This window comes from Garra rufa, chromosome 21, assembly GCF_049309525.1.
Source record: "Garra rufa chromosome 21, GarRuf1.0, whole genome shotgun sequence".
In the NCBI taxonomy this organism is placed as follows: Eukaryota; Metazoa; Chordata; class Actinopteri; order Cypriniformes; family Cyprinidae; genus Garra; species Garra rufa.
The window spans coordinates 38163497-38190818 of NC_133381.1; the positions used below are offsets into that span (position 1 = coordinate 38163497).

A 27322-nucleotide genomic window follows, 5' to 3' on the forward strand; every position below is an offset into this window, starting at 1 on the left:
AATTAGGTAGTTATTTAACTTATACATATTTAGTGTAGGCCTATTTATATTATTCTTTTTTTTTTTTTTTTCATTCTGATTTTCTCTGTTCTCAGAAGCGCTGCTGATGCGTGATAATTTGAGTATATGAATGCAGTTTTTGTTGTTGCTCTGTATGCTGCTGTTTGCACGTTAAAATAAAACATTTGCTTGTATTTTTATGTATCATCACAGATACTCGTGCATTCTATTTTTATTTTAAACGAATTCATTATTCTAATTTTATCAGTTAACGGTTAATGATCGGATAACGAGCAGCGGTTGTCGGTCAGGAAAATTAACCGAAATGAGCATCCCTAAGTAAAACCAACTAAGAATTGTGGTAAAATCATGAATCGTGATATCGATGCATGTCAGAGTGGTGCCGTTCACAGTAAATGCTGCTCCACACAAACTATTATTATTTACACACGCGGACCATCTCAAACTAATGTTATATATATATATATATATTTAATTTTTTCTATTATTATTATAAAGTTAAACTGGGAACCCGTTTCATCAGTTGTAAGGTAAATCATTTATAAACATATGCCAACACAGGAGAATACAAGATTATATTTCTCAATATGCTAACTGTTCATTCATCACTCTGAATTTACATGTTTTGATGTCCACATATTTAAGAAATTATGGTGGCTGTAGCATTTCTGTCATAAAGAAATGGCCAAATATGTCAGGAATAATTGATGACAGGCCATTAAATGTTTCAAAAATAAAGCACACCAGAGGTGGCGATTCAGCCGTTACACCTCTGTGCATTATTTTCATAGAATTCAACGGACCGAAGTCAATTATTCTGCTTATACTACGGTTACCACACCGCAAGACAATGATCAGATGATATATTTCAAGACATTCGTCTGTTTTTTGTCATTAAAACGCTATTGTGAGTAGGATTAATTTCTTATGCAGCTCATTCAACCCCTTGTTACTAGTTCCAAAACGTCATTTTAGACCTAGTAATGACACTAGAGCCGTTGATGGCAAACTAATGCAGTTAATAATGACGTTTAGACAGACCGACAGACAGGCAGACAGACAGAAAGAGAGAGGGAGAGAGAGATTAAGCTTATGAATCACCTCCCTCAAGTCTGTGCTTCTCTCAAAAGTGATCGGCAGTATTGTCTCTACTAACAATTAAACTTTAAGTTAATTTTCTTCAAGACCACGCTGTTGTTACCTCGCTTGTGAGAAATGTCATGTAGTTTTTCAATTGTTAATCGACATTAGCATGTATGCTAACGTGTGTGCTAACTGTATGTGTGTGCGTCTGTAAGGGAGAGAGAGTGGGAGAATTAGAGTATGTGCTTTCTGTACATAATAAAACATAATATTGTGGCAAAAACATAGAAATAATCTGTCGTTTTTATCCTATTGTTTACTGTATTTATTTGTTTGGCCAGTGTCGTTGTGGGTTTTGGTTATTTTGTTGTTTTGGGCTGTAAGGACTTTTGAAATCAGTGTTGTTTTCGTCAACGATGACCATGAAGAAATCATTTCGTTGACGCCACTTTTTTTCATGACGATAACGAGACGATGACGAGATAAAAATGGCTCGTTGATGACTAAAACATGACGAGACGTGTGTGAGTTTTCATTGACGAGACGAGAATAGACGAAAATGTTAGTGGGTGGTCCGTCAGACGTTTAAAATGCATGACATTTCTGCTTATTGTGCATGCCAATTAAAACTTAAAAAGTATCTGACGCTATGGCAAGCCGTTTTAGCATTAAATACTCTTTGCTATACTACTATGGCAAGCAGTTTTAGCATTCCATCCTTGTTTGTCTCTTATGTTCTAAAACCATTCCTTCATTATTGTAATTATTGGTGAAAATAGTCGATCCGGAAGCTCACATTGTGTTGAACTATAGATCTGCTATTTTCAGAACTTATAAGTGACACTACCCAACAGCAAAATATTTACTGACCTACATTAATTTGTTAAAAGACTACTTTTTTCCCTTTTTTTGACTAAAACTAGACTAAAACCTTTTTGACTTTTCGTCGACTAAAACTAGACTAAAACCTTTTTGACTTTTCGTCGACTAAAATTGGACTAAAACTATCACATATAGAAGTGACTAAAATTTGACTAAAACTAAGAAGCATTTTAGTCCAAAAGACTAAGACTAAGACTAAATCTAAGATGGTTGTCAAAAACAACACTGTTTGAAATAACTGCAATTGTGTGGCGAAGTGAAATAGACGTAATGCGGTCAAGTGCTGACTGGAACTACGTTCGCCATGCGTTTCACCGAAAATAATGTACACCATTAGAACGTTCGTCAGCTAATCAGATGTAAGCATTCAATGGCACATAGTATCATAGAGATTATATGGACTTTTGATTTAAAAGTTGCTGAGTCAATATTACACAAGGATTGGATTGCACAGTAAAACGCAGTGTAAAAATAATCATCAGACCATTGGCGCCCTCTGCAGTCATTTGTTATAATGCATGATGTACAGAATAATCGACCCATTACTCGATTACCAAAATAATCATTAGTGACAGACTTTTTGCCAAGCGGTGCACTGGCAAAACTCCCGCTCTCTCTATTGAAACCAACACGGAAGTGACTTAAACTGCAATTCATCGACTGGCCGCTAGAGACTGGCTGCAAAAGGGAGTCAGTCCCATTGACTCCCCATGTTAAAATGCCCAACTTTACAGCAGAAAAAAATATGTTTACAGCCTGGTTCAAAAAATGGTTTTGGTCTATATAGCTAATTTCGCCCATCATGTCAATTGTGAGGGGGGTGAATTTTTTTTATAACTCATCCGTTTAAGTTATATTAAGCCTTAAAGTTCAGCATAATTAAGGGCGTGGCCACTTGAGTGACGGGGGATTGCCGCTGCTGTCACCACTGGCGCACTAGGCGGGCGTGGTTTCAGCAACCAGCTCCACCCACGTCCCGCCTTTTTGCCCATTTTTGATTATCCGGGAGTGACGCGATTCCAAGATGGCGACGGCCGAATCCCGCCCACTATGAGCTTCAAAATAGTGTTGCAGAACCCTACGGGTCATGTCACGGATACTACGTCCATATTTTTTACAGTCTGTGCTTTTTGCCCAGCCTTACCTATCTAACCAGAATATACAGACTAAGAACAATGGACTTTCTACGTGTGCATTGTGGTACTCTTGTGAATGTGCGTTGAAAAATTACACAGAAGAGAAGAGACTATTGAATAAAGTCATTATTTTGGTTTTCTTTGTGCTCAAAAAGTATTTTCACAGCTTGATTAAATTAAGGTTGAACCACTGATGTCACTCTATTGATGGACTATTTTAATGATGTCCTTACTATCTTTCTGTGCCTTGAACGTTTCAGTTGCATTGCTGTAGGGTCAGAAATCTCTCCGATTTCATCAAAAGTATATTAATTTGTGTTCTGTAGATGAACGAAGATCTTATAGGTTTAGAATGACATCACGGTGATTAATTAATGACAAAAAATTTTATTTAAGGTGAGCTATCTCTTTAATGATGAATTTGTTTATTACAAACATGCATCTTTAGGTTTTGTGATGAAGCACAGTTATGTGCATATAAACAAATTAACATAATTTTGTTTACCAATTTGCCATACTAATAAGCTTGGAACTTTACTGATCTCCATAGGGAAATCCAAAAGAGTAATGTCCCCCTGGCATCAACAACATACGGACGACCAAGCTTTAATCGTATAGTCCTTTACTCTACCATCTGATCTATCAAAGGCAGTGAGCATATGTTAAATGAGGCTGAATTATGTGAGTTAAATAGCCTATTTCAAATGTTTTTTTTTTCTCGTTAAAACGGCAAGAAAACATTTCAAATAGCAGAAGGCCAAGCTGAAAGTTGTTCTGCTAGACAAACATCTTTACTTTGAGGTTTATGCTACGAGTCTGTCAGTGCAAAATGAGCTTTGCTTGCAGTGTTAATTGTTACCTCTGTTCATTTGTTCTTCTGTAGATTGTTCTACCGATTTAAAAGTCAGATGGGAATTTGAGATGACAACAGACATCGGCGCAGCTTTTATCATGATTGGTTCATAAAGCAGAAAATCGCTTTTTCGACTCGTGATACTAATGGACTCAGATGCTTGATAGAAGGGTTTTATATTTCCACCCACTTTATTGCCAAGATTTATGCCATAGCTTAGGGTGTGTTTGCCATCCTGCCACACACGACGTGTGTTTTAAAGGCTCCCTGATTAAAACGGCGTAATCACCGGGATGGCAGTCATTTTAAATGATCTTCATTTGATTCTCTTATCTGAGACACTGCAGCCTCAGAGGAAGAATCTTTGAGCATTAGATCCTAGTTAATGTTTCATTGTGTGTGTTAAGATCTGGCCTCCAGCAAGTTTTGAGAAGATTTGTAAGCGCTTATCCATTTGATCTGTTGAGCTTATTGCTCTAAGTATGCAAATTCCATTCATTTTTCCTAAATTAAATGTCATATTTCTGAATGTTATTAAACGCATTAATTAAAAAAAATAGTATTTTGCGGGCATTTCTCTCATTTATTTCCAGAACCTTGAAGCCTTTGTCTCTCAAGTGTATCAATTTTGTATGTAGCTTCATAGATCAGAACCCAGGTGTATTTTTAACTAGATGTAAAGTCTGTGGATGTTTTATTCACATCATATCCTCATCACAGTCACACTTTTGGTTATACACTCTTAAAAATAAAGGTGCTTCACGATGCCAGAAGAACCTTTTTTGTCTAAATGGTTCCATAAGGAACCTTTAACATCTATGAAGCTAACTGAAAAAGGACAACTGGCATGTCAAAGATATCTGAGGTCAATTTTAAAAACTTTAGGTGAAACATTTTGTAAATAAATGAGCAAAACCAAAAAAGAATCTCTTGATTAAAACGACTGTAGATAGCTGTTGAAAGATATCAAAACTATAATGAAATCTCTACACTCTTAAAAATAAAGGTGCTTCACGATGCCATAGAAGAAGCTTTTTTCTTTAAATGGTTCCATAAAGAACCTTTAACATCTGAAGGAGCTTTGTGTTTCACAGAAGGTTCTTTTTGGCAAAAGAAGGTTCTTCAGATTATAAAAAGGTAAGAAAGAGATGTTTTTTACTGAATGGTTCTTTGTGGAACCAAAAATGGTTCTTCTATGGCATTGCTGTGAAGAACCTTTTAAAGCACCTTTATTTTTAAGACTATAGGTTATCTTTAGTTATCTTAAAGTCGTATGTAAATGCATTTATGCCACCTCTGAGCAGCATCAAACAATTTTTGGAAATGCATCTAAATGCAACCCCACAAGCACTTCTTTGTCACTTTTGCAGTGTAAATTTGCAGCAAAACCTGTTATACATGGCTTCAAAATATTATACACAAAACATCTGACTTTATGCCTGACTTTAAATAAGGAACAGTACACTGTACACTGGAAAAATATAATGTCCTGGCAGAAAATGACTAGTACTTTTTCCTTTAACTCTGACTTGACACAATTCAGTGTGTATTTTCAAAATATGGGTACACAACTGAAAAATCAATACACTGAATTCATTCTTGTTAACAAGGTGAATTTTTTCAGACTTATGTTTTATCCATCTATGCATCTAAATGCACTATGCACAAGTACTTCTGTGTCACCTTTACAGTGTACATTTGGCATTAGAAATCTAGTATTTAGTTAAACAAGGCAGCTGTAAAACATGATACACTTCCCATCGATTTACAGTGCGGCCCTCATACTCAGCTGCCCCATTTGTTTCTATTTCTCTATCACTGATTGTGTAATTTATCATTTAAAGACAAAGCAAACCCTGTTATACATTGTTTCAAAATATTATACACAAAACTTCTAACTTTGGGCTGACTTTAAATAAGGAAAAGTGCATTGTACACTGGAAAAATATAATGTCCTGGCAGACTACTTTTTCCTTCAGTTCTATAACTTGACACAATACAGTGCATAATTCAAAATATGGGGAAACTGTGAAAAATCAATACATTAAATTTCTTCATGTTAACAAGGTACATTGTTTCAGACCTTTGGTGGTTTATGTTGGACATTTTGAAAAGTTTCTATTATGTTTTTTGCATCTATGCATCTAAATGCCAGCCCACAAGCACTTCTGTGTCACCTTTGCAGTGTAAATTTGGCATTAGAAATCTAGTATTTAGTTAAACAAGGCAGCTGTAAAACGTGATATACTTCCCATTGATTTACAGCGTGGCCCTCAAACTCAACTGCCCTGTTTTCCTCTATTTCTTAATTATTGATTGTGTAATTTATGATTTAAAGACAAAGCAAAACCTGTTATACATAGTTTCAAAATATTATACACAAAATATCTGAATTTAGGCTGACTTTAAATAAGGAAAAGTACACTGTTAAAAATCCTGGCAGAAAATGACTACTTTTTTCTTCAACTCTATAACTTGACACCATACAATGTGTAATTAAATGTATGAGTAAACAACTGTGAAAAATCAATACATATAATTCCATAACAAGTACATTGTTTCAGACTTTTGATTTATGTTGGAAATTTTGGAGAGTTTCTATTGTGTGTTTTTTTTTTTTTTTTAGGTTTGTGGTTACCATTGGGCTGAAGAGTGGCACTTCTCTTTAGGGTGTGGGATGTGTTGCTTCACCTAATAATGAGTCTCTTCTTGTTCATCCCATGCTATGCAGTTTCTATATTGCACACAGGAAATATCTATTAAGTTTGTTCAGTAACAGCATTATGAACTGATTTTAGTCTTTTCGTACCTAATTGTGTGGAACAAATTACATTGTCGGTTGTATAAGCAACATTTTTTTTAAGAAAAAAATGAAATCCAGAGCTATATACAGTTGAAGTCAAAAGTTTACATACACCTTGCACAATCTGCAAAATTTTATTTGCTTTACTAAAATAATAGGGATGATACAAAATGCTATTTTTTTTGTTTAGTACTGACCTGAATAAGAGAAAATGAATTGTTGAAATGTTTCCATATGCTTAATCCTTAATACTGTGTTGTTACCTGAATGATCCACAGCTGTGTTTTCTTTCTTTTTTTTTTTAGTGATAGTTTTTCATGAGCCTTGTTTGTCCTGAACAGTTTGACTGCATTTTTTGTGTATTTGAACTCTTACTCTTACCTGATTTTGAGATCCATCTTTTCTCACTGAGGACAACTGAGGGACTCATATGCAACTATTACAGAAGGTTCAAACACTCACCGATGCTTCAGAAGGAAAAACTATGCATTTAGAGCCAGGGGTGTAAACTTTTGAACAGAATGAAGACATTTTTCTTATTTTGCCTAAATATCATATTTTTTCATTTAGTACTGCCCTTCAGAAGCTACAGAAGATTTCCAGAAGACAAAATAAGTTAAATTTACCCTGATCTTCAAATGTATTGTTTTCACGTTTCCTTCTGAAGCATCATTTGACAATTTGAACCTTCTGAAATAGTTGCATATGAGTCCCTCAGTTGACCTCAGTGTGAAAAGATGGCTCTCAAAATCATACAGTCATTGATGAAAAGAATTCAAATACACAAAAATGCTGAAAAACCAAAGAATTTGTGGGACCTGTCCTGAAGGATTTTTCTGAAAAACAGCATGCAGTTTAACTGTTCAGGACAAACAAGTGACGTGTCATTCAGGTAACAACACAGTATTAAGAATCAAGCATGTGTAAACCTTTGAACAGGGTCGTTTTTATAAATTCAATTATTTTCTCTCATGGACTATATGCAAACATCTTTTATATGAAATGTCTTATCTTTAGCAGATTCAGGGACACCAAATCATTGACTTGCATTGATTTATGTATGTTGATATTAGCCTGAGATTCATGTTTTCACATGCATCTCACATTAGAAACAAAGACCTAAACCTGACAAGCATTCTGTAATGAGAACATCAAGAACCAAAGGGTTGTTTGAATTTGATTTGAATAAGGGAAGTAGAGCTTGTTCCTGAAAGGATAGGGAGTGCTATATCACTGTATGCGAGCACTTATGTGTCTTCTAAAACTAAAACTAGTGCCTAGACATCTCTGATAACCTCATGCAAACTTTTATCCATGGGCAATTATTTCATCATCTACTTTCTGGAGTATCTAGAGAGTATTGGTGATGATCAGATATAGTCCAAGGCAGTCCATTATGTAATAGCTGTTGATCCAAGGCACATGCGCTCAAGCAGTGACCAACAGTGAGTTAGAGTCTAAACCTCATCCGATGGCTGTCATTTTTGCATTTTTCATCACTCAACTACCTGAGTGATGCCAACGCGACCTCGTCCCAGCGCAGCAGCGGCTTTCACGAATGCAGCCAGCGCATGAATATTATCTCGAGCAGCACGCTACTTCGGAAGTAGGTCACCGATTAAACGTGTCTTGTCAGCTGTGTGTGCTCCCCTCGTTTCATTTCACTGTTGAACATCGATATCATTGTAATAGCCCAACAACAGGACCCTTGTTGCTCGCGGAATGTGATTATTTGATCGGGAATACAGCGGAGTGAGTGTATGACGAGGTAAATGAAGGATTACTAATCTGTTTTATCTTGGTTATGCGCTTTTCTCTGGCGCTCGCTCGCGGTGGGGGGAAATAGCCCGAAACATGGCATGATCCGCAATCTTTGCTGTGTGAATTCGCTTCGAGAGGCGCTTTTTAGTCAGACTTTCTTAGTTCTTTCATCGTGCTCCGGATACCATCGCGAAGCTCGGAAATTTCGGCACGGACCGACCAAGCGCTTTCCGCCTCGGCGTTGGTGTTTGATTCTCACGGTTGGCCGTTTAGTGTGATTTTCAGCACTGACATTAATCGTTCGGGTTCGAGTTGGCCGTGCTGGTTCGGTTTCGCAGTTGGGAGGTATGCCGTGGCAGAAACCGTAGGATGTGAGTCGAACACATGTTTTTTTTAGTGTATATGTCTGTGTGTGTCTCTGTGTGTATGTGTGATACGCCCTATGAGCCGTGCGAGACTGCGAGCTCCTCTCATCATTATACACCTCCAGCACGCGTTTGCCGCCTTTATCCCGGATTACTTTAATAGCGCTGTACATTTCACTCAGATGTCTTTCCTTCCTCCTTCTATTTCAGTCCACACCTTCCCGTTCTCCATATCTGCAGTGTAGGAGGAAAAAAAGAACAACATCTATTTATGTACAGCAACGTTACATTTTAGATTGCACGAAGGGAAAAGCAACTTCTTTCGTCTCTGAACCGTCAGATATCACGTTAAACCGCATTCCCTTCTATTAAAGAACGCATTTTCCTTAACGCTTGACGCCTGAAGCGCCAGATGGCTATCCGGTTATTTGCCAGAAACAGAAAGTCATGGGCTGATACCTCAACCCGAAAAAACACCCGGAATGCTGGTAAATTATGGCCAGCAGTCCATTTCCCTTCACCCTTCCTGAAAACCAGAAAGGGAACCTCTAATTTTCCACAATATGCTGCCAACAATTCATCCTCCAGCTACCTTTCATTGGAGAGTTTGTGTTGTGTCACTCAATTGGACATGACCAGCGGTTAGTCTGTTATTTTATGAGCCCCACATCCCTTCAGATCAATAACTTGTGACATTCACTGAATTACAGACTGTTGATTTAGTTTTTAGTGCCACTTTGGAAAGTTTATTTAACGCTTTGGACATTTGTGAACTCACACTGTAGGATTAATTTGCGGTAATGGTATTTATATGAACAGTAGATGAGAAGTAATAGGCTTTCAACTTAGAATTTTATTTAATGTGTGAAAAGTCTGGTTTAACATTTTTTATATTGATAACCAATGGAAATTTTTATTTTCTATCTATTGATCTCTACTGTAAAAAAATATTTATTTTGTTATCATATTAAATGCTAAATTGGGTTTAAAGTGCACCATTTTTAATCCTAAATGTTCTGCAACTAAATGTTTCTTTCAGTAACATTTTATTATACTTTATTTAGTGATTTAAGACACATTTTTAAATGCATTTTAACTTTTTGTATTTAATATCATAGGTAAAATGCATACAGTACATTATGTGATCTAATTTATGTAAAAAAATAATAATATTTGGGCCATTCTACAGAATTGGTTCAAAATCAGAGTTGGAAACATCTTCAAAAAAAATTTTTTTTTCGCCAGTTGTATAAAAGGTACAGTACACATTTCTAGTAAGTGTGCAGTTAATTCTAATATTGTATTTTCCGAAAGGTTTGTAATCTCTCCCCAACTTTGGCTCTACTGAAACACAGTAATATGTAATTTAATAAGACTTTGCTTACATCTACCTTGTAAATCTTTTTTTTTTTCTATTTCATTAAAACAGAGGTAAATCAACAACAATTACAACTTTAACAATATTTCAATTGTGATTTATGAGATTTGTTTTATTTTAAATCCAATTTTTCTATGTAAAAGTCTAAAAGTTGACCGTACTGATTTCAAACTTAAGGATTCATTAGTCTGAATATACATTTGAACCAAACACTACCATAATATCTTATTTAATGATATACTTTTTTTTTTTTGACAAAATATCCCATGATTGAGTATTTTTGGTAGTGACAGTAATGTTTTGGCAGCAACCACATTACATTACAGAATTTTAACCCACTAAAGCTTTGTAAAATACTTTAAAAAAATGTTTATATAAAAACTGTACAAAAATTGTGTTAATTTCCCCCAAAGAAAGGATTATGTGTTTCCTTTTGTCACTACTGAAATGATGACATGTTTCGGTTGTGACAATTTTAGATACTTTTGAACCTGTTCTTGTGTGCTAACACAGTTCTAAACAGTTGCACACACATAAACACGTTTTTGGGTGTAATTTATCAAATTTAGTTTTTAATTATAGAAAGATGGTGTTTGGTAGTGACATTATTTTTATTGATCTCTACTGTAATCATTGATGTTTGGTTATTTTACTTCTAGTATAAGGGTCAGTCTATTCGTGAACTATTCAAAAATAGTCACTTTTGTGGTTAGTTGAACCGCAGAATGATTCCTCTCTTTATCTGGGCATGGCTGAATGATTTTAAATGGTAGAGAGCAGTAGGACAGCTGAAGAGGATTGTTGCTGAAATGAGAGAGGAATGCTACAGTTGTCAATTATGCTCGACGCCTTTTTGTGTCCATATTTTACTGTTTGGTTTTAAGAACGTGCATAAAAGTGTTTCTTTCACGGGTGCTGAACTGTAAAGGAGAGCGCTGCATGCGTCTGAGGTTGACTGATGGTTATGATGACCTCTTTTATTTGACAGATGGAGTTTCAAATACAGCAGCTGTCAAACTTAATAACCGAGCACATGAATAAATGAATCTATTCACACAATCCAAGCAAGCCTGTAGCATTCATACTTTTTCCAAAGCTCATGGTGGAGCACAGTGATACTAATAATATAGAACATAAAACGCAAAAGCATATCTGAAATTACAGCGCCGCATCAGACATTAAAAGACGTCTTTGACGAATAATAATAGCTACTAGGTCAAGCTTCAGAGTCAGCTGGAAAGCCTCAAGGACTTCTGTTCTTTTTAAAGGAAGAGGAACTTGTCAATAGGTCAAAGCAGTTAGTGTTTTGTGTCAGTTAGTGTTAAGTTTCGTATGAAGCCCAATTACTGTCTTATGTCTCAGTGTGTGTTTGACCCCTGACTTGCCTTTCAGTTAATCAATAGGGAAACATGTTGGACATGTCCTTGTCGACATGAGGCGATATTGATGAATGTCCTTGAACACTGCTTTCAGTTTAAAGGAATTCTACCTTAATGTCCCACAAAAATTCCACTTTTCATCTGGAGAGCTGCGATTTAAGTGGCAGTTAAGAAAGGCACTCAGACAATGTTATTTTTACCAGTCAGCTGTCTCTTAAAGGAATTCCCAAAAATGAAAACTGTGTCATTGTTTACTCCCCATCTTGTTGTTTTAAAAAAAGAACAAGGGCATTTTCAATATTTCCCTTTTTGTAGTTTTCATAAGAAGCAACACGAGGGTGTATGAACAATAACAGATTGTTCTATTTTGGTTGGACTATGCCTTTAAATTTTAAAGAGCGTCACAGTGTAAATAGGAATAGCTGACATAAGTTTCAGTCAATGTGTTACTTTCACATCAATCATACTAACACATAGTGTCATAATATTATGTTTTGCGGTCTCTCTGTATATGTTTTAGCAATTACATCATCATTCATTTGAGAAATGAACATGGGCTAATTATGGCAGTCTTCCAGGTCTATTAGAGATGAATGTAATCAGTTCTTGAGCCGTGATGCCGGTATGCATGAGTAAAAAAGTAATAGATTTAAAATGCATTTATTATATACGAAGTGTAGTTCAAGTATGTTAACATATTTACTAACAATATTGCTTGAGACCTATTGATATAAAAATTGTAATTAAACTTTATTAGGAGAACCACTTGTGCACAATGCACATTTCTTACGATTAAGCCTGAAATATGTTTTAATGTCACTATTGATGAGGATTGTGTGATCTTTAAATAAAATGTGACCCTGGACCACAAAAACATCATAAGGGTCAATTTTTCAAAAGTTTTACTATATTTATTTTTCACTAGGGTGTGCTTTGAGGTTAAATCTTAGGAAGATTACACATCATTAATGCATTTATGCATTCAAGTTAAAAGATTTTCGCTACAAAATGCCAAAACAGCATATGCTCATTAAAAAATGATGTTTATTGCATCTACGCACTGTACGCAGTTTAGTGACCGTGTTTGTCCCTGCCCAATTAAAATTCTTTAAACTCTTCCCAGACCAGCGACCTGATTAAGGTGGCACATAAGGCCACATTTGTGCTGATTTTTCACATTAGTTCACATAGCCGGTCGCATTAATATTAATTAGTGACGGTTATGAAAGTCGTAATGGCTTCTGTACACACCATATATTTAATCATTGCTGTTACAGCTTTGAAATTACAAATTAACAATGCTTGATGTTTCCTTTCTAGGTTTTGCATGGCAGCGTGTGATGACCCACGCACGGCAGAGGAACTCTTTATGCGGAGACAAGAGTGAATCTGCGGACCAGGCGAGCTGTCAGACAACTATGGACAGAACTTGGCCGGAAAAGAAGGCTAAAAGATGTTCCACCCAAAGAGGAAAAGGTAAGGAGACCACTGAGAGAGACCGGAAGCTGTACCCTCTCAGGGGACGGCATGGATTGGGCGAAGTGAGCGCGCTTAACTGCTGCGTCGTGTTGACGCGCTTGGATGAGAGCGAAACGTGTAGAAACGTTGGCTTGAAGGAAATGCAGGGGAAGGCGAAAATCTGCAAGTGCCGCAAAAAAGCCTGTAAGTCTTGCAGATCAGCCCCCGAACCAAAAAGCAAAGTGAAACCTGATAAATCTGCCTTATACACAGAATTCATCCACGAACCTCGCCAAAGGCGGTTGGCCTCTCTGAACGCCGAAGCTGTTAACAGTCTGCTGTTAGACAGAGAGGATCCCCAACAGGCATCAAAACCCTCGAAGAAGCAGCAACAGACTAAAGGAGACACTTCACTCTCTAAAGACACAACAAAAGACAGTGATTGTTGCAGAAAAGGCCAAGACAACCGGAAACGCGCTTGCGCCGGAGAGCCCGAACAATGCAGAAACTCAAAAAAAGCAAAGACGGAGTCTGAAGCTATTGACCTGCAAACGTTAAACAGTCCTGCTCCCAAACGTCTGGCGGGTTTGAATGCAGCCGCCCTGCTCAAGCTGACCAGCACGTCCTCGGGAGGTAAACGCAGGGGTAAAACGGATGCCAGACCGAGCAGCGGAGCAGTGAGGGGGAAGCAGCTACCTTTGAAATCACGTAAACAGCAGCACAACTTGCCCTGTCAGTCCCAGTTAAAAGTACCACAGCAATGCTGCAGCTTCTGCGAGAAGCAAGCTCTCCACACCGAGGCGTTGTGGGATGGGAGCACAGGAAGCCATGGCTTTATTAGCCCCGGATATCAGTGCAGATCCATGCTCGGCTATCCCCTCAAGCCTGTGAAGGAAGAGAAAACAGAGACTGATGTGAAATCATATTACTGCTGTTCCCAGGAGAGATCAGTGGAGTACTGCCATAGACTAGCCCTGTTCCTCAACCAGAAAACCTTCCCGGAAACCGATGAGCATTCTCTGAAGGGATTTCTTCCTTCTGCTCACACCCTGACGCATCCTGCAATGCCCATCGGTGCCCATCCTTACCCCTGCTACCCCGGGTACTACGTCCACATCGCCCATCACGGGACTCCCTCTAATCCGGGGAGCCACACGCCCGCTATGTGCTCTAGCGGGGTCCAGAGACCTAAACTGATGCCCTCTTCGGTGTCCCATCCAACGGGGATCCCTCATCCGGCGTACTGTAACTCTGTGGGCACCTGTTACGGAGAGGCCTGCAGGCTCAGCAGCTATGCTTACAGACCCACGCAACCCATCGCAAGCAGGGGCTGCTCGTACAACGCGGGATGCTCCAGCTGCATGCACAAAATGGAAGCAGGTAGGATGGAAAATGAAATTAAAGTTTGAAACGTTTCATAACTGTTACTTTACACGGATGTTTGAGCCTTTGAGCTTGAAAGAGATTGCTTGCTGTTAACACTGATTTCTTGTGATTAGGATCTCTTGTGATTATGATTGAAGTACAGAGGAGAATGTGATAGTAGTAGGCGAACTGAACCACATTTTTAAATTTAAGTATAAAGTTAAAAATAAAGGCTCCAAAAGCCATAAAAGGACCATTTTTGGTTTCCCCAAAGAACCTTTAAGTGAACAGTTCCTAAAAGAACCATTTTGATAAACGTTTTAAAAATCTAAAGAACTTTTTTCAACTATAAAGAACTTGTTCTGCGTGTTCAAGGTTCTTCATAGAACCATTAATGCAAATAAAGAACCTTTATTTTTTAAGAGTGTGTATCTGATACAGTTGAACAAAAATAAGCAAGATGGCATTAAACCTTAAGGACTTCATAAAGCAAGCATGCACATGTGCGTGCCAGACAAAGTGCAACAAAGGAAAAACAAAATATTAGTTTTGTTATAATAAAAAATGCTAAATTCAGGTTAAAAATGCACCATGTTTAATTCTAAATGTTCTGTAACTGAATGTTTCTTCAAAAACTAAAGTATAATTATGCTTTTATAATTTTGTGACTTAAAACAACTTTTTAAAGTGTGGACAGTTGTTTTTATATTTGCTGTAGATGTAACCTTTACATTTTTTACTTTTTGTGTTTGATAAACAGCATAGCTAAAATGCATGCAGTTCATTTATGTGATAAAATTTATGTATTTTTTATTTATTTTTTTATGTGGGCTATTCTGCAGAATTGGTTAAAAGTAAGAGTTGAAAACATCTTGAAAGAATTTTCAAATTTAGTATGTTAGTACGAAAACATACTAAAAATACAAAACATTGCATAACTGTACTAAAATTTAGTTTATTTCCCCTAAATAAAGGATTATGTGTTCCCTTTTGTCACCACTGAAACAATTTTATGGAATAGTGACAATTTTATGGGATAACACCTAAAACCCCCCCAAAGATGTCACTTTTGGTCGCGACTGTTTTGGCACAGTTCTGAACAGTTGTACACATATAAAAACGAAATGTTATGGAATAACTCTTTTAAAAATGTGTTTAATTATAGAGAATTGTGTTCAGTAGTGGCATTCTTTAAAGTTAGAAAAAAAAAAAGTTAAAATATTTTTGAAAACAACAATGGAATAAAATGCAATAGTAATTTTAATATTTTCATAAGTTGAAATTTTGAAATTTAGGGGTTAGGGTTCGAGATGGCTACCTCCCAGTTGAAACTAGATGATGATTTTATGTGTCATATTGTGCTTTCGGTTTTAGTTAATTTGACAGATACTGTGCCAAAGCATAATGGCCCAAAACACAACTTTGAAGACCTTTTATGTTAGAATAAGAAGTTTAAATATATTTTGTAAAACTACAATTTTCGTTTCATGTGACCACAATGATATCGAGACCTAAGTCAGAAAAAAAGTCAGTGAATTGACTTATACTTAAACTTTAAAGGGAACTTAACCCTCTTTTTATTTGGGATATACTGTCTCAGTCTAAATTACATTCACACTGGTGTTTTAGGAAGGGCAAACAAATTATAATATAGTGATAGAAATAACAACAAATAATAACAACGATGATATCGAGATACCACCATATTGATAATACCGTTACATCCCTACACTCTTAGAAATAAAGGTGCTTTAAAAGGTTTTTCACAGTGATGCCATAGAAGAACCATTTTTGGTTCCACAAAGAACCAGTCAAATGTTCTTTAAAGAACCATATCTTTTTAACCTTTTTATAATCGGAAGAACCTTCTTTCTCCACAAAGAACCATTCAGTCAAAGGTTCTTTAAAGAACCATCTCTTTTTTTAACTTTTTATAATTTGAAGAACCTTCTATCTCCACAAAGAACCATCTCTTTTTTTTTACTTTTTATAATTTGAAGAACCTTCTTTCGCCTCAAAGAACCATTCAGTCAAAGGTTCTTTAAAGAACCATCTCTTTTTTTTACTTTTTATAATTTGAAGAACCTTCTTTCTCCACAAAGAACTATTCAGTCAAAGGTTCTTTAAAGAACCATCTCTTTTTTTAACTTTTTATAATTTGAAGTAGAGATGCTCCGATCAGCATTTTTGGGGCCGATCACCGATTACCGATCACCAAGATCATGATCTGCCGATTGCCGATCACTGCCGATCACAGAATGGCAAGGGAATGGGAATCTTTGATCTATAATCTAGCAGAGTTTGCACCATTTGTAGAAATGAAACTAACTCTAAATTAACTATATTGAAAAAAAAACCTCTAGAAATAGGCTACAGTCAAGATCTTGAAGAACCACCAAGTTAGGGTTGGAGACGATAGTATCGTGTATCGACAATAGTTAGAGATATCGCCAGTTGCTGATGCCTTCCCTGCTGAAAAAAACAGCATATGCTGCTTAGGTATGTTTTGGTGCTGGGATGCTGGTTTAAGCTGATTTATGCTGGTCCTTTGCTGGTTAATGCTGGCCCTTTGCTGGTTTATGCTGGTCATGTTGCTGATCAAGGACCAGCATTAACCAGCCAAAGAACCAACATGAACCAGCAAAGGACCAGCATAAACCAGCTAAAACCAGCATCCCAGCACCAAAACATACCTAAGCAGCATATGCTGTTTTTTTCACCAGGGTTTGACGATAGCAAGACGATTATTATTATTATCCGTCAAAAAGGCGGCTAACTTTAGCGATGCAGTGCAGAGAGTCGCGCACCGTTTCTCCTCATTCTATATGGACTGAACTACAACATGAACTGGTGACAACAATCAGACATACAGCGGTAACATTATTGCAATATGACGGGTATAGAAAGATACATTCATTTACATTCAAGCACGCACATTCACCACTCAGAATGAAACCGAAAGTATACTTTAACTTCTCCGGCAAAACTACAGTCCGCGCTCTAAACACGCACAACTTAGTCACATGCCCAATAACAAGACTACCCTTACAAAACTAATAAAGAATTTAGTACTCATGTTGCATGTTGCCACTGGTAAGCTCCGCTCTGCTGTTGTTTACCTAGGCGCCGTGCATGCACATGTGAAAAAGTTGCGCGAGTAATTTACGTCAAGTGATCGGCTTTTTTGATCGGCGCTTTTGGGGTTCCCCGATCAAGCTAGTTTTAGCCAATATCGGCCGATCATGATCGGTTGCTGATCAATCGGAGCATCACTAATTTGAAGAACCTTCGTTCTCCACAAAGAACCATTCAGTCAAAGGTTCTTTAAAAAACCATCTTTTTTTTTACTTTTTATAATTTAAAGAACCTTCTTTCTCCACAAAGAACTATTCAGTCAAAGGTTCTTTAAAGTACCATCTCTTTTTTTTTACTTTTTATAATTTGAAGAACCTTCTTTCTCCACAAAGAACCATTGAGTCAAAGGTTCTTTAAAGAACCATCTCTTTCTTACCTTTTTATAATCTGAAGAACCTTCTTTCTCCACAAAGAACCATTAAGTCAAAGGTTCTTTAAAGAACCATCTCTTTCTTACCTTTTTATAATCTGAAGAACCTTCTTTCTCCACAAAAGAACCTTTTGTGAAACAGAAAGGTTCCTTATGGTAAAGTTCTTTATGGACCCATTTAAACAAAAAAGGTTCTTCTATTGCATCATGAAGCACCTTTATAATCTGAAGAACCTTCTTTCTCCACAAAGAACCCTTCAGTCAAAGGTTCTTTAAAGAACAATCTCTTTTGTCCTTTTTATAATCTGAAGAACCTTCTTTCTCCACAAAGAACCATTGAGTCAAAGGTTCTTTAAAGAATCATCTCTTTTTTGACCTTTTTGTAATTTGAAGAACCTTCTTTCTCCACAAAGAACCAGTCAAAGGTTCTTTAAGGAACCATCTCTTTTTTACCTTTTTATAATCTGAAGAAAATTCTTTCTCCACAAAGACCTATTCAGTCAAATGTTCTTCAAAGAACCATCTCTTTTTTACCTTTTTATAATCTGAAGAACATTCTTTATCCACAAAGAACCATTCAGTCAAAGGTTCTTTAAAGAACCATCTCTTCTTTACCTTTTTCTAATCTGAAGAACCTTCTTTCTCCACAAAGACCTATTCAGTCAAAGGTTCTTCAAAGAACCATCTCTTTCTTACCTTTTTATAATCTGAAGAACCTTCTTTCTCCACGAAGACCTATTCAGTCAAAGGTTCTTCAAAGAACCATCTCTTTCTTACCTTTTTATAATCTGAAGAACCTTCTTTCTCCACGAAGACCTATTCAGTCAAAGGTTCTTTAAAGAACCATCTCTTTTTTACCTTTTTATAATCTGAAGAACCTTCTTTCTCCACAAAGAACCATTCAGTCAAAGGTTCTTTAAAGAACCATCTCTTTTTTACCTTTTTATAATCTGAAGAACCTTCTTTCTCCACGAAGACCTATTCAGTCAAAGGTTCTTTAAAGAACCATCTCCTTTTTTACAATTTTTATAATCTGAAGAACCTTCTTTCTCCACGAAGACCTATTCAGTCAAAGGTTCTTCAAAGAACCATCTCTTTCTTACCTTTTTCTAATCTGAAGAACCTTCTTTCTCCACAAAGAACCATTCAGTCAAAGGTTCTTTAAAGAACCATCTCTTCTTTACCTTTTTCTAATCTGAAGAACCTTCTTTCTCCACAAAGAACCATTCAGTCAAAGGTTCTTTAAAGAACCATCTCTTCTTTACCTTTTTCTAATCTGAAGAACCTTCTTTCTCCACAAAGAACCATTCAGTCAAAGGTTCTTTAAAGAACCATCTCTTTTTTTTTTTACTTTTTTTTTATAATCTGAAGAACCTTCTTTCTCCACGAAGACCTATTCAGTCAAAGGTTCTTCAAAGAACCATCTCTTTCTTACCTTTTTATAATCTGAAGAACCTTCTTTCTCCACGAAGACCTATTCAGTCAAAGGTTCTTTAAAGAACCATCTCTTTCTTACCTTTTTATAATCTGAAGAACCTTCTTTCTCCACGAAGACCTATTCAGTCAAAGGTTCTTTAAAAAAACATCTCTTTTTTACCTTTTTATAATCTGAAGAACCTTCTTTCTCCACAAATAACCTTTTGTGAAACAGAAAGGTTCCTTAAATGTTAAAGTTCTTTTTGGAACCAAAACAAAACAAAAAAGATTCTTCTATTGCATTGTGAAGCACCTTCATTTTAAAGAGTGTAGTAATAATAATCTAAAATAATGTCAAATAAAAAAAGGAGTAGACTTGTTTTTTGATTTCAGAATCGCATCATTAGGTAAAATAACAAACGGCTGGACTGTGGAGGAACTGTTTCTCTGATGTGTATGGAGTGATTTCCACATTCATCATTCTATACCATGTTTGTATCCTCAACCTTGACCGAGTCTCAGCGGCAGACGTCTTGGTGAATGAGCTCACGCAGTCTCTAAAGTGATTGATCTAAAGGTGCACACAACAAATAGGGTGACATTAAGAGATGTCAGGAGAAACCCCATCGAGGTCGCATCAAGGACTTTAGAAAAAAAACAAGGGCTTGAATGGGAGTCAAATGAAATGAAATTCCCTTCCCCAGCCATGTCATTGTAGCTACATTTTCCCTGCAGTCTGTTCGCTGCTGGTTCGAATGTGAGTAATTGCCACAGGTGGGGAGTGTGCTGTTTTTTTTAGTTGGCAGGAGACTTCAACTGTCTGTTCATTGTGAGGTGGCAGCTGTGGTCTCGCAGCCGCTTGTGAACCTCGGCACAGGCAGAGACCTCTGCAGACATGCTCCCTCATTGCTTTTTAACCACACGGCTGCCTTATACAATGTCATTTTTCACTCGCCGTAATCTTGGCTAATGAGATGGTAATCTGACTTTCTGAGGGTGACTTTACCGTGACAAGACAAACAAGCAAAGCAGAAGCATTTTCTAATATAAATACTTCAAAGCTGGTATATTTGATTCTCTATTAATGAATGTGCAAATTATGTCATTTTTAAAAGTGCAAACCTTTACACTTGAAATGCACAATCTGCTATACTAAACAATTCAATACTGTGTGCACTAAAAGCTTGAGAGTGCAGATTGATTAAAGCTGTCTATGTACTATAGGAAACGTGAAGTTTTCTTCCAATAACGCTTCATGCTTGATTGAAGCTACATGACTGCATTATTCTCTAAAAGCGATCTCTATCCACAAAGGCCAAGCACTGTGAGCAGGGTTATCTTAAGTATTGTTATCCTTTATTTGTGTAGACACACTGCGATTATCGCATGTCATTGTGTGCACTTTGTCTGAGGGCTGTTTGATTTGTTCAGAATCGGTGTTACACTGGTTGCCTTTGTTAGATTTTCAGGATTCCAGATTGTAATAAAATGTCTGCTTTTGCTGTTCATTGATGTCAAACCTCAGGGGATGGGTAGCGTGATAACGCTGATAGACCTGTCCTGCGTACCTGTTTTTTTTTTGCATGAGAGGTTCCTGAGGGAGGTTAAAACCAGCAACAGGTTATTCAGCTGTTATAAAATCGTTCTTTTTCCTTCTTTGCAGTTGGGCGGTAACATAGTAATTAAAAATAGATCATTTAAATGATTTCAGATAAGTTACGCAGTGCCTCCGCTCACTGAACTCCAACCTTGTACTGATTTGACCTTGCGTTATAGAATGAACGACTTTAAAATGACTGAAACTAGGGGTGGGAGATATGCCAAAAATATATCACAATTTTTTCCTGAAATATCACTGTTCTTTGTCATGTTGGTTTTACTATTTTGCAAGTTGTCTGAGAAGTACAACCAAAATGATTTTCCTATTTTAAAACCAAAGAACACAATGTAAAATAAAAAGTCTTTTTCTTTCAGATTTTTCGGCCAAAGTGGGGGGAAAATTGTTTTTTCTTTGTTATTAAAAAATAAGAACAAAGATATGCTGTATGGTACAAATACACATAATATATACAAAAAAGTAGCATTCAAGAAATTGAATTAACAAATATAAAATAAACACTATTTTTATATACATATAGGGTTGTCACTATCGATTAGGTTGGTAATCGAGTAATCTGTCAATTATTCTAACGATTAATCGAGTAATCGAATACATTATATATATATATATATATATATATATATATATTAGGGATGCTCATTTTGGTTAATTTTCCTGACTGACAACCGCTGCTCATATCCGAACATTGACCATTAACTGATACAATTTGAATAATAAATTAGTTTAAAATAAAAAAAAAGAATGTAGGAGTATCAGTGATGATACATAAAAAATACAAGCAAATGTTTTATTTTAAAGTGCAAACAGCAGTTTACAGAGCAACAAAAACTGCGATCACATATGCTCAAATTATCACGCATCAGCAGCGCTTCTGAGAACAGAGAAAATCTGAATAAAAAAAAGAATAGAATAAATAGGCCTACACTAAATATATATAAGTTAAATAACTATCTAATTAAGATAACGAAACTAAAACACACTGAATCCTTCTATGCGCTTTGAAGAATGGTACCGGTCTTGTTGTTCCCGTCGGACATAAAAATATATAGCATATTGTTTTTAACACGTCCACATGCTGTAGGGATAGACTGGAACGCTGCCTGTTAACTGTTAGATCCGTGACAAAAACACCATCACAAAAACCCTTTCAATTTGCGGTTCGGGACTTTTCATCCACTGTCATATGCGTGTGGAGACATATCTGATGATTTCATTATCTCAGTGGCCAATCGGAGGCAGCTATGTTACAATCCACTCACCACCCAAAGTGCCGGTTTCAGTTTTGCTGATTTCTACACCTCCGCGAACCCTCTCATTAAAACAAAGAGTGTAGGCATGTTATCAATAAGAGATTATTTGTGCAGTGTGAAGGTTATTTTACTACTTTAAATAACTTTGTGAGATTGGATGAACTGCTGTAAAATGAGTGACAGCTTTCCAGTGATTGTAACGGGAGCGCCTATTGCGCATTTTCTATACTATAATCCATTCAGAATTTGAATACATTCACTCATGGAATTACTCTCTGATAACCCAATATCGCCACTTATTTTCAAAACACTATGACTTTATTCTCAAAACATTTCAACTTTATTCTTGAAACACTTCAACTTTATTCTCTAAACATTTCAACTTTATTCTCAAAACATTTCGACTTTATTCTCAAAACACTTCAACTTTATTCTCGAAACATTTAAACTTTATTCTCGAAACATTTAAACTTTATTCTCGAAACATTTCGACTTTATTCTCGAAACATTTCGACTTTATTCTCGAAACATTTAAACTTTATTCTCGAAACATTTAAACTTTATTCTCGAAACATTTAAACTTTATTCTCGAAACATTTCAACTTTATTCTCGAAACATTTAAACTTTATTCTCGAAACATTTAAACTTTATTCTCGAAACATTTAGACTTTATTCTCGAAACATTTAAACTTTATTCTCGAAACATTTAAACTTTATTCTCGAAACATTTAAACTTTATTCTCGAAACATTTCGACTTTATTCTCGAAACATTTCGACTTTATTCTCAAAACATTTAAACTTTATTCTCGAAACATTTAAACTTTATTCTCGAAACATTTAAACTTTATTCTCAAAACATTTCAACTTTATTCTCGAAACATTTCAACTTTATTCTCGAAACATTTCAACTTTATTCTCGAAACATTTCAACTTTATTCTCGAAACATTTAAACTTTATTCTCGAAACATTTCGACTTTGTTCTCGTAATACTTCAACTTTATTCTCACAATATTTCAGCTTTTTTTTAATATTTTGACTTTTTTATTGTAATATTGTGACTTTATTCTTGAAACATTTCAATTTTATTCTTGAGAAAATTAAACTTTATTAAAACACTTCAACTTTATTCTCAAAACACTTCAACTTTATTCTCTAAACATTTAAACTTTATTCTCAAAACATTTCGACTTTATTCTCGTAATATTTTAACTTTATTCTTGCAATATTTTGACTTTTTTCTCGTAATATTGTGACTTTATTCTCGAAACATTTCAACTTTATTCCTGAAACATTTAAATTTTATTCTCTAAACATTTCGACTTTATTCTCAAAACTTTTCAACTTTATTCTCAAAACATTTAAACTTTATTCCCGAAACATTTAGACTTTATTCTCGCAATATTTAAACTTTATTCTCGCAATATTTCAACTTTTTTTTTTCTCGTAATATTTTGACACTTTTCTCGTAATATTGTGACTTTATTCTTGAAACATTTCAACTTTATACTCGAAACACTTCAACTTTATTCTCGAAACATTTCGACTTTATTCTCGTAATATTTTAACTTTATTCTTGCAATATTTTGACTTTTTTCTCGTAATATTGTGGTTTTATTCTCGAAACATTTCCACTATATTCTCTAAACATTTTGACTTCTGACTCTCATAATATTTTGGCTTTTTTCTCAAAATTTCTACTTTATTCAAATAATATTTTGACTTTATTCTCGTAGTTTTGACTTTATTCTCTAAATATTACAGCTTCAATCTCATAATATTAGATTTTTTTACGTGCTATCGCATATTAGATCATGAATATCACAGTTAATAGTTTCTAGTTATTTGTATGAAAAACAGTAGTCTATATACATTTAGTATAAAAGCACAAACACTATAGCTTAACCACAAAAAAAATACTGTAATTATATTCCATTACTCCTCCTTTAATACATGTCTACATTAGTAATATAACAAAATTCTATATGAATATCACATATTTGAAAAGCTTTCTGACTGTGTCATTGAACACAGTGATTTTCCTGTTTGTCAGCACCGTTTCATCTGGCTTTAAACTACTTTAAATCATTTGTGTTCTTTGCTAAATTCAAGCGCTTCACACTGGATCTCACGGCATTGTTTAGTGTCACACTATCATTTGAACTTTGAAAATTTTTCAAACATTTGTCGAACTCGTGTTATCGTTTTATCCAAGTAATTTATATCACGATTGTTATCATTATTGTTTTATCACCCAACCCTGGTACATAATGCTAGATATTTAATTTCTGGTTCAAGATGGACTCTAAAATGCAAGTTTCTTGTCCCTTTTCATGTATTACCAGACTCACACCTCAAATTTCCTCATCACTATAGAAACTGCACAGGCAGTTGACAGGAGGTTTCCTAAGATTGGCTCATCCACCAATTTGGTCATTTTTTCAGATGCCTACACAAACCTTACAGCCCCCAGCAATTGGATTTTATTTAACTGATAATACACTGTCATTATGTTGGAAGTTCATTTATGTATTAATTATTATGTGTTTCACCGTTTTCACATTTCCAAATTGATATGTAGTTCCTGTCATAAAATCCAATCCCCTTAAGGTTGTATATAATTGTGGTTACAGGCTCTGACCACGCAGCATCTGGCACACTGACTCATTTATGACTGCATTAGTCTGCTGTGTTGTATTACATGCAATATGGTGTTGGTTTATGATCATAAAAGCACGTTGAGCTTTGCTTTCTCTGCTCTGAATTCTCGTAATTTTGACTTTATTCTCATAATATTTTGACTTTATTCTCGTAATTTCGACATCATTTTTGTATTATTTCAGCTTTATTCTCGTAATATTTCGACTTTATTCTCAAAATATTACCACTTTAAACGTTTTAAATATTTAATCGAAACATTTTGACCTTATTCTCATAATTTTGACTTTATTGTTTAAATATTTTGACTTTATTCTTAAAATGTCAACTTTATTCACATAATATTTTGAATTTATTTTTGTAATTACAAATTTATTCTCTATCATCTTTTTTTTTTTTCTTTTTTTTTATGTGTCAATACGGCACACAGCAATTGGATTTTATTTGACTGATAATGCACTGTCATTATGTTGGAAGTTCAATTATGTGTTATTTATTAAGTTTCACATATTTTAAGTATTTTCACATTCACTTTCTATGAACCAAAGATTTAAGGTTCGTCTGCTCTGAATTCTCGTAATTTTGAATTTATTCTCAACATATGTTGACTTGATTCTTGAAAGACTTCAACTTTATTCTCGTAATATTTCAACTTTTTTTTCGCAATATTTTGACTTAATTCTCTTAATATTTTTACATTATTCTCGTAATATTTCGACTTTATCCCTGAAATATTTTGACTTTATTCTCGTAATATTTTGACTTTATTCTTGTAATATTTTTACCTTATTCTCGTAATATTTCGACTTTATCCTCAAAATATTTTGACTTTATTCTCGTAATATTTTGACTTTATTCTTGTAATATTTTTACCTTATTCTCGTAATATTTCGACTTTATCCTCAAAATATTTTGACTTTATTCTCGTAATATTTTGACTTTATCCTCTAAATATTTTGACTTTATTCTCTTAATATTTTTACATTATTCTCGTAATATTTCGACTTTATCCTCAAAATATTTTGACTTTATTCTCGTAATATTTCGACTTTATTCTAGTAACATTTTGACTTTATTCTCCCAATATTTTTACCTTATTCTCGTAATATTTTGACTTTGTCCTCAATATTTTGACTTTATTCTCGAAATACTTGTATTTTATTCTCAAAATTTGACTTTATTCACACAATATTTTGACTTCATTATCATAATTTGCGTCATTATTTGCGTAATATGTCTACCACTTTAAACGTTTTAAATATTTAATCAAAACTTAGACTTTATTCTCATAATTTTCAATAGTGTTGAAATATTTAGACTTTTCTTTAAAATATTCCGCCTTTATTCTCAAAGTGTCGACGTTAGTCACATAATATTTTGTAACTGTCGATAATATAATGTACTGTCGATGTTAGAAGTTCAGTTATGTATTAACTATCAAGTATTTCACCATTTTCACATTCACATTTTATGAACCAATGATTTTTGCTTCCTCCGCTCCAGTAGAAGACTACTCTTACCCCCTGGATGACCACAACTCATCCATCATGATGCCTTCTGCCCTGCCTCTGTCCATCTGCCCCATATCCAGTGTGCCTCCACCCACCCAGTCAGTGCCCCACCTGCAGACGCCTCTTCCCGATGCCGGTCGACCCCAGGTGCAGATTAGAGTGGGACGGGAATGCCCTCAGAGGGCCAAGCCGCCCAGCGGCTCTCGCTCTGGGGTGCGGGACTCTGCTCTTTGCCCCCACATTAAGGATGGCCAGCTGGGAGCGGGCCATGGCAGCGGTGCTGCCAAGCAGTCTAAGATCAGCCGTCGCCGGGCAACAAACGGCTGGCTGCCTGTTGGTGTGGCAACAGAAAAGGAAGTATTCATCGTGGTACGTACTCAAGCTGTGCTGTCCTGGGATGGTGTCAGCACACACTTAAAAAGACATTCGGGTGCCCGGAGCATGACTTAAAGCCGGCGGTTCATTGAAAGATTTTGCGTTTATTTCTGATGAATGACTAAAAGATGCCCCTGGCATTTTCCTTAGAACAGCCCTAGTAAACATTGTCAATTGCATTCATTGGAAATGACGTGGTTATTATTATTATTAAATTCCAGTGAGGTGCTTTAAAACAAATATTTCATATTTCAAATATTTTAAATATTTAAAAAGCCAGTGGGCAAACCTCAGATGAGTGGTTGTGTTTTAAAAAGTGTTTGCATCATGCTGCTTTTTATTTCTCCAGTTTAGTGTTTTTACGAAGTAGAACATCTGTATTAAATTGAGACTTTATGAAATGTTTATACACAACACTTAAGGATTCAGCATGCAGTCTATTTAGTCTCCCACACTGCTGACTCGTGTCTTTAATAGGTCTTTGTGCTTCTCTTTAGGGATT

General features: G+C 35.5%; 1 protein-coding gene across 3 annotated transcripts in view; it reads left to right on the plus strand.

Annotated features, from left to right (window-relative positions):
• Positions 1-27322, plus strand: part of bahd1 (bromo adjacent homology domain containing 1) — a 49271-nt gene that overhangs the window by 13890 nt on the left and 8059 nt on the right. The window contains exons 1-3 of one of the 3 annotated variants that reach the window (XM_073826776.1): positions 8378-8546; positions 12982-14499; positions 26438-26814. In XM_073826776.1, the coding sequence (XP_073682877.1) occupies positions 13002-14499; positions 26438-26814 (1875 nt within the window). In that variant the 5' untranslated portion in view covers positions 8378-8546; positions 12982-13001. Of the gene's footprint in view, positions 1-8377; positions 8547-12981; positions 14500-26437; positions 26815-27322 lie in introns of those variants that run through there. The other 2 variants (XM_073826775.1, XM_073826777.1) reach the window with 2 other exon arrangements.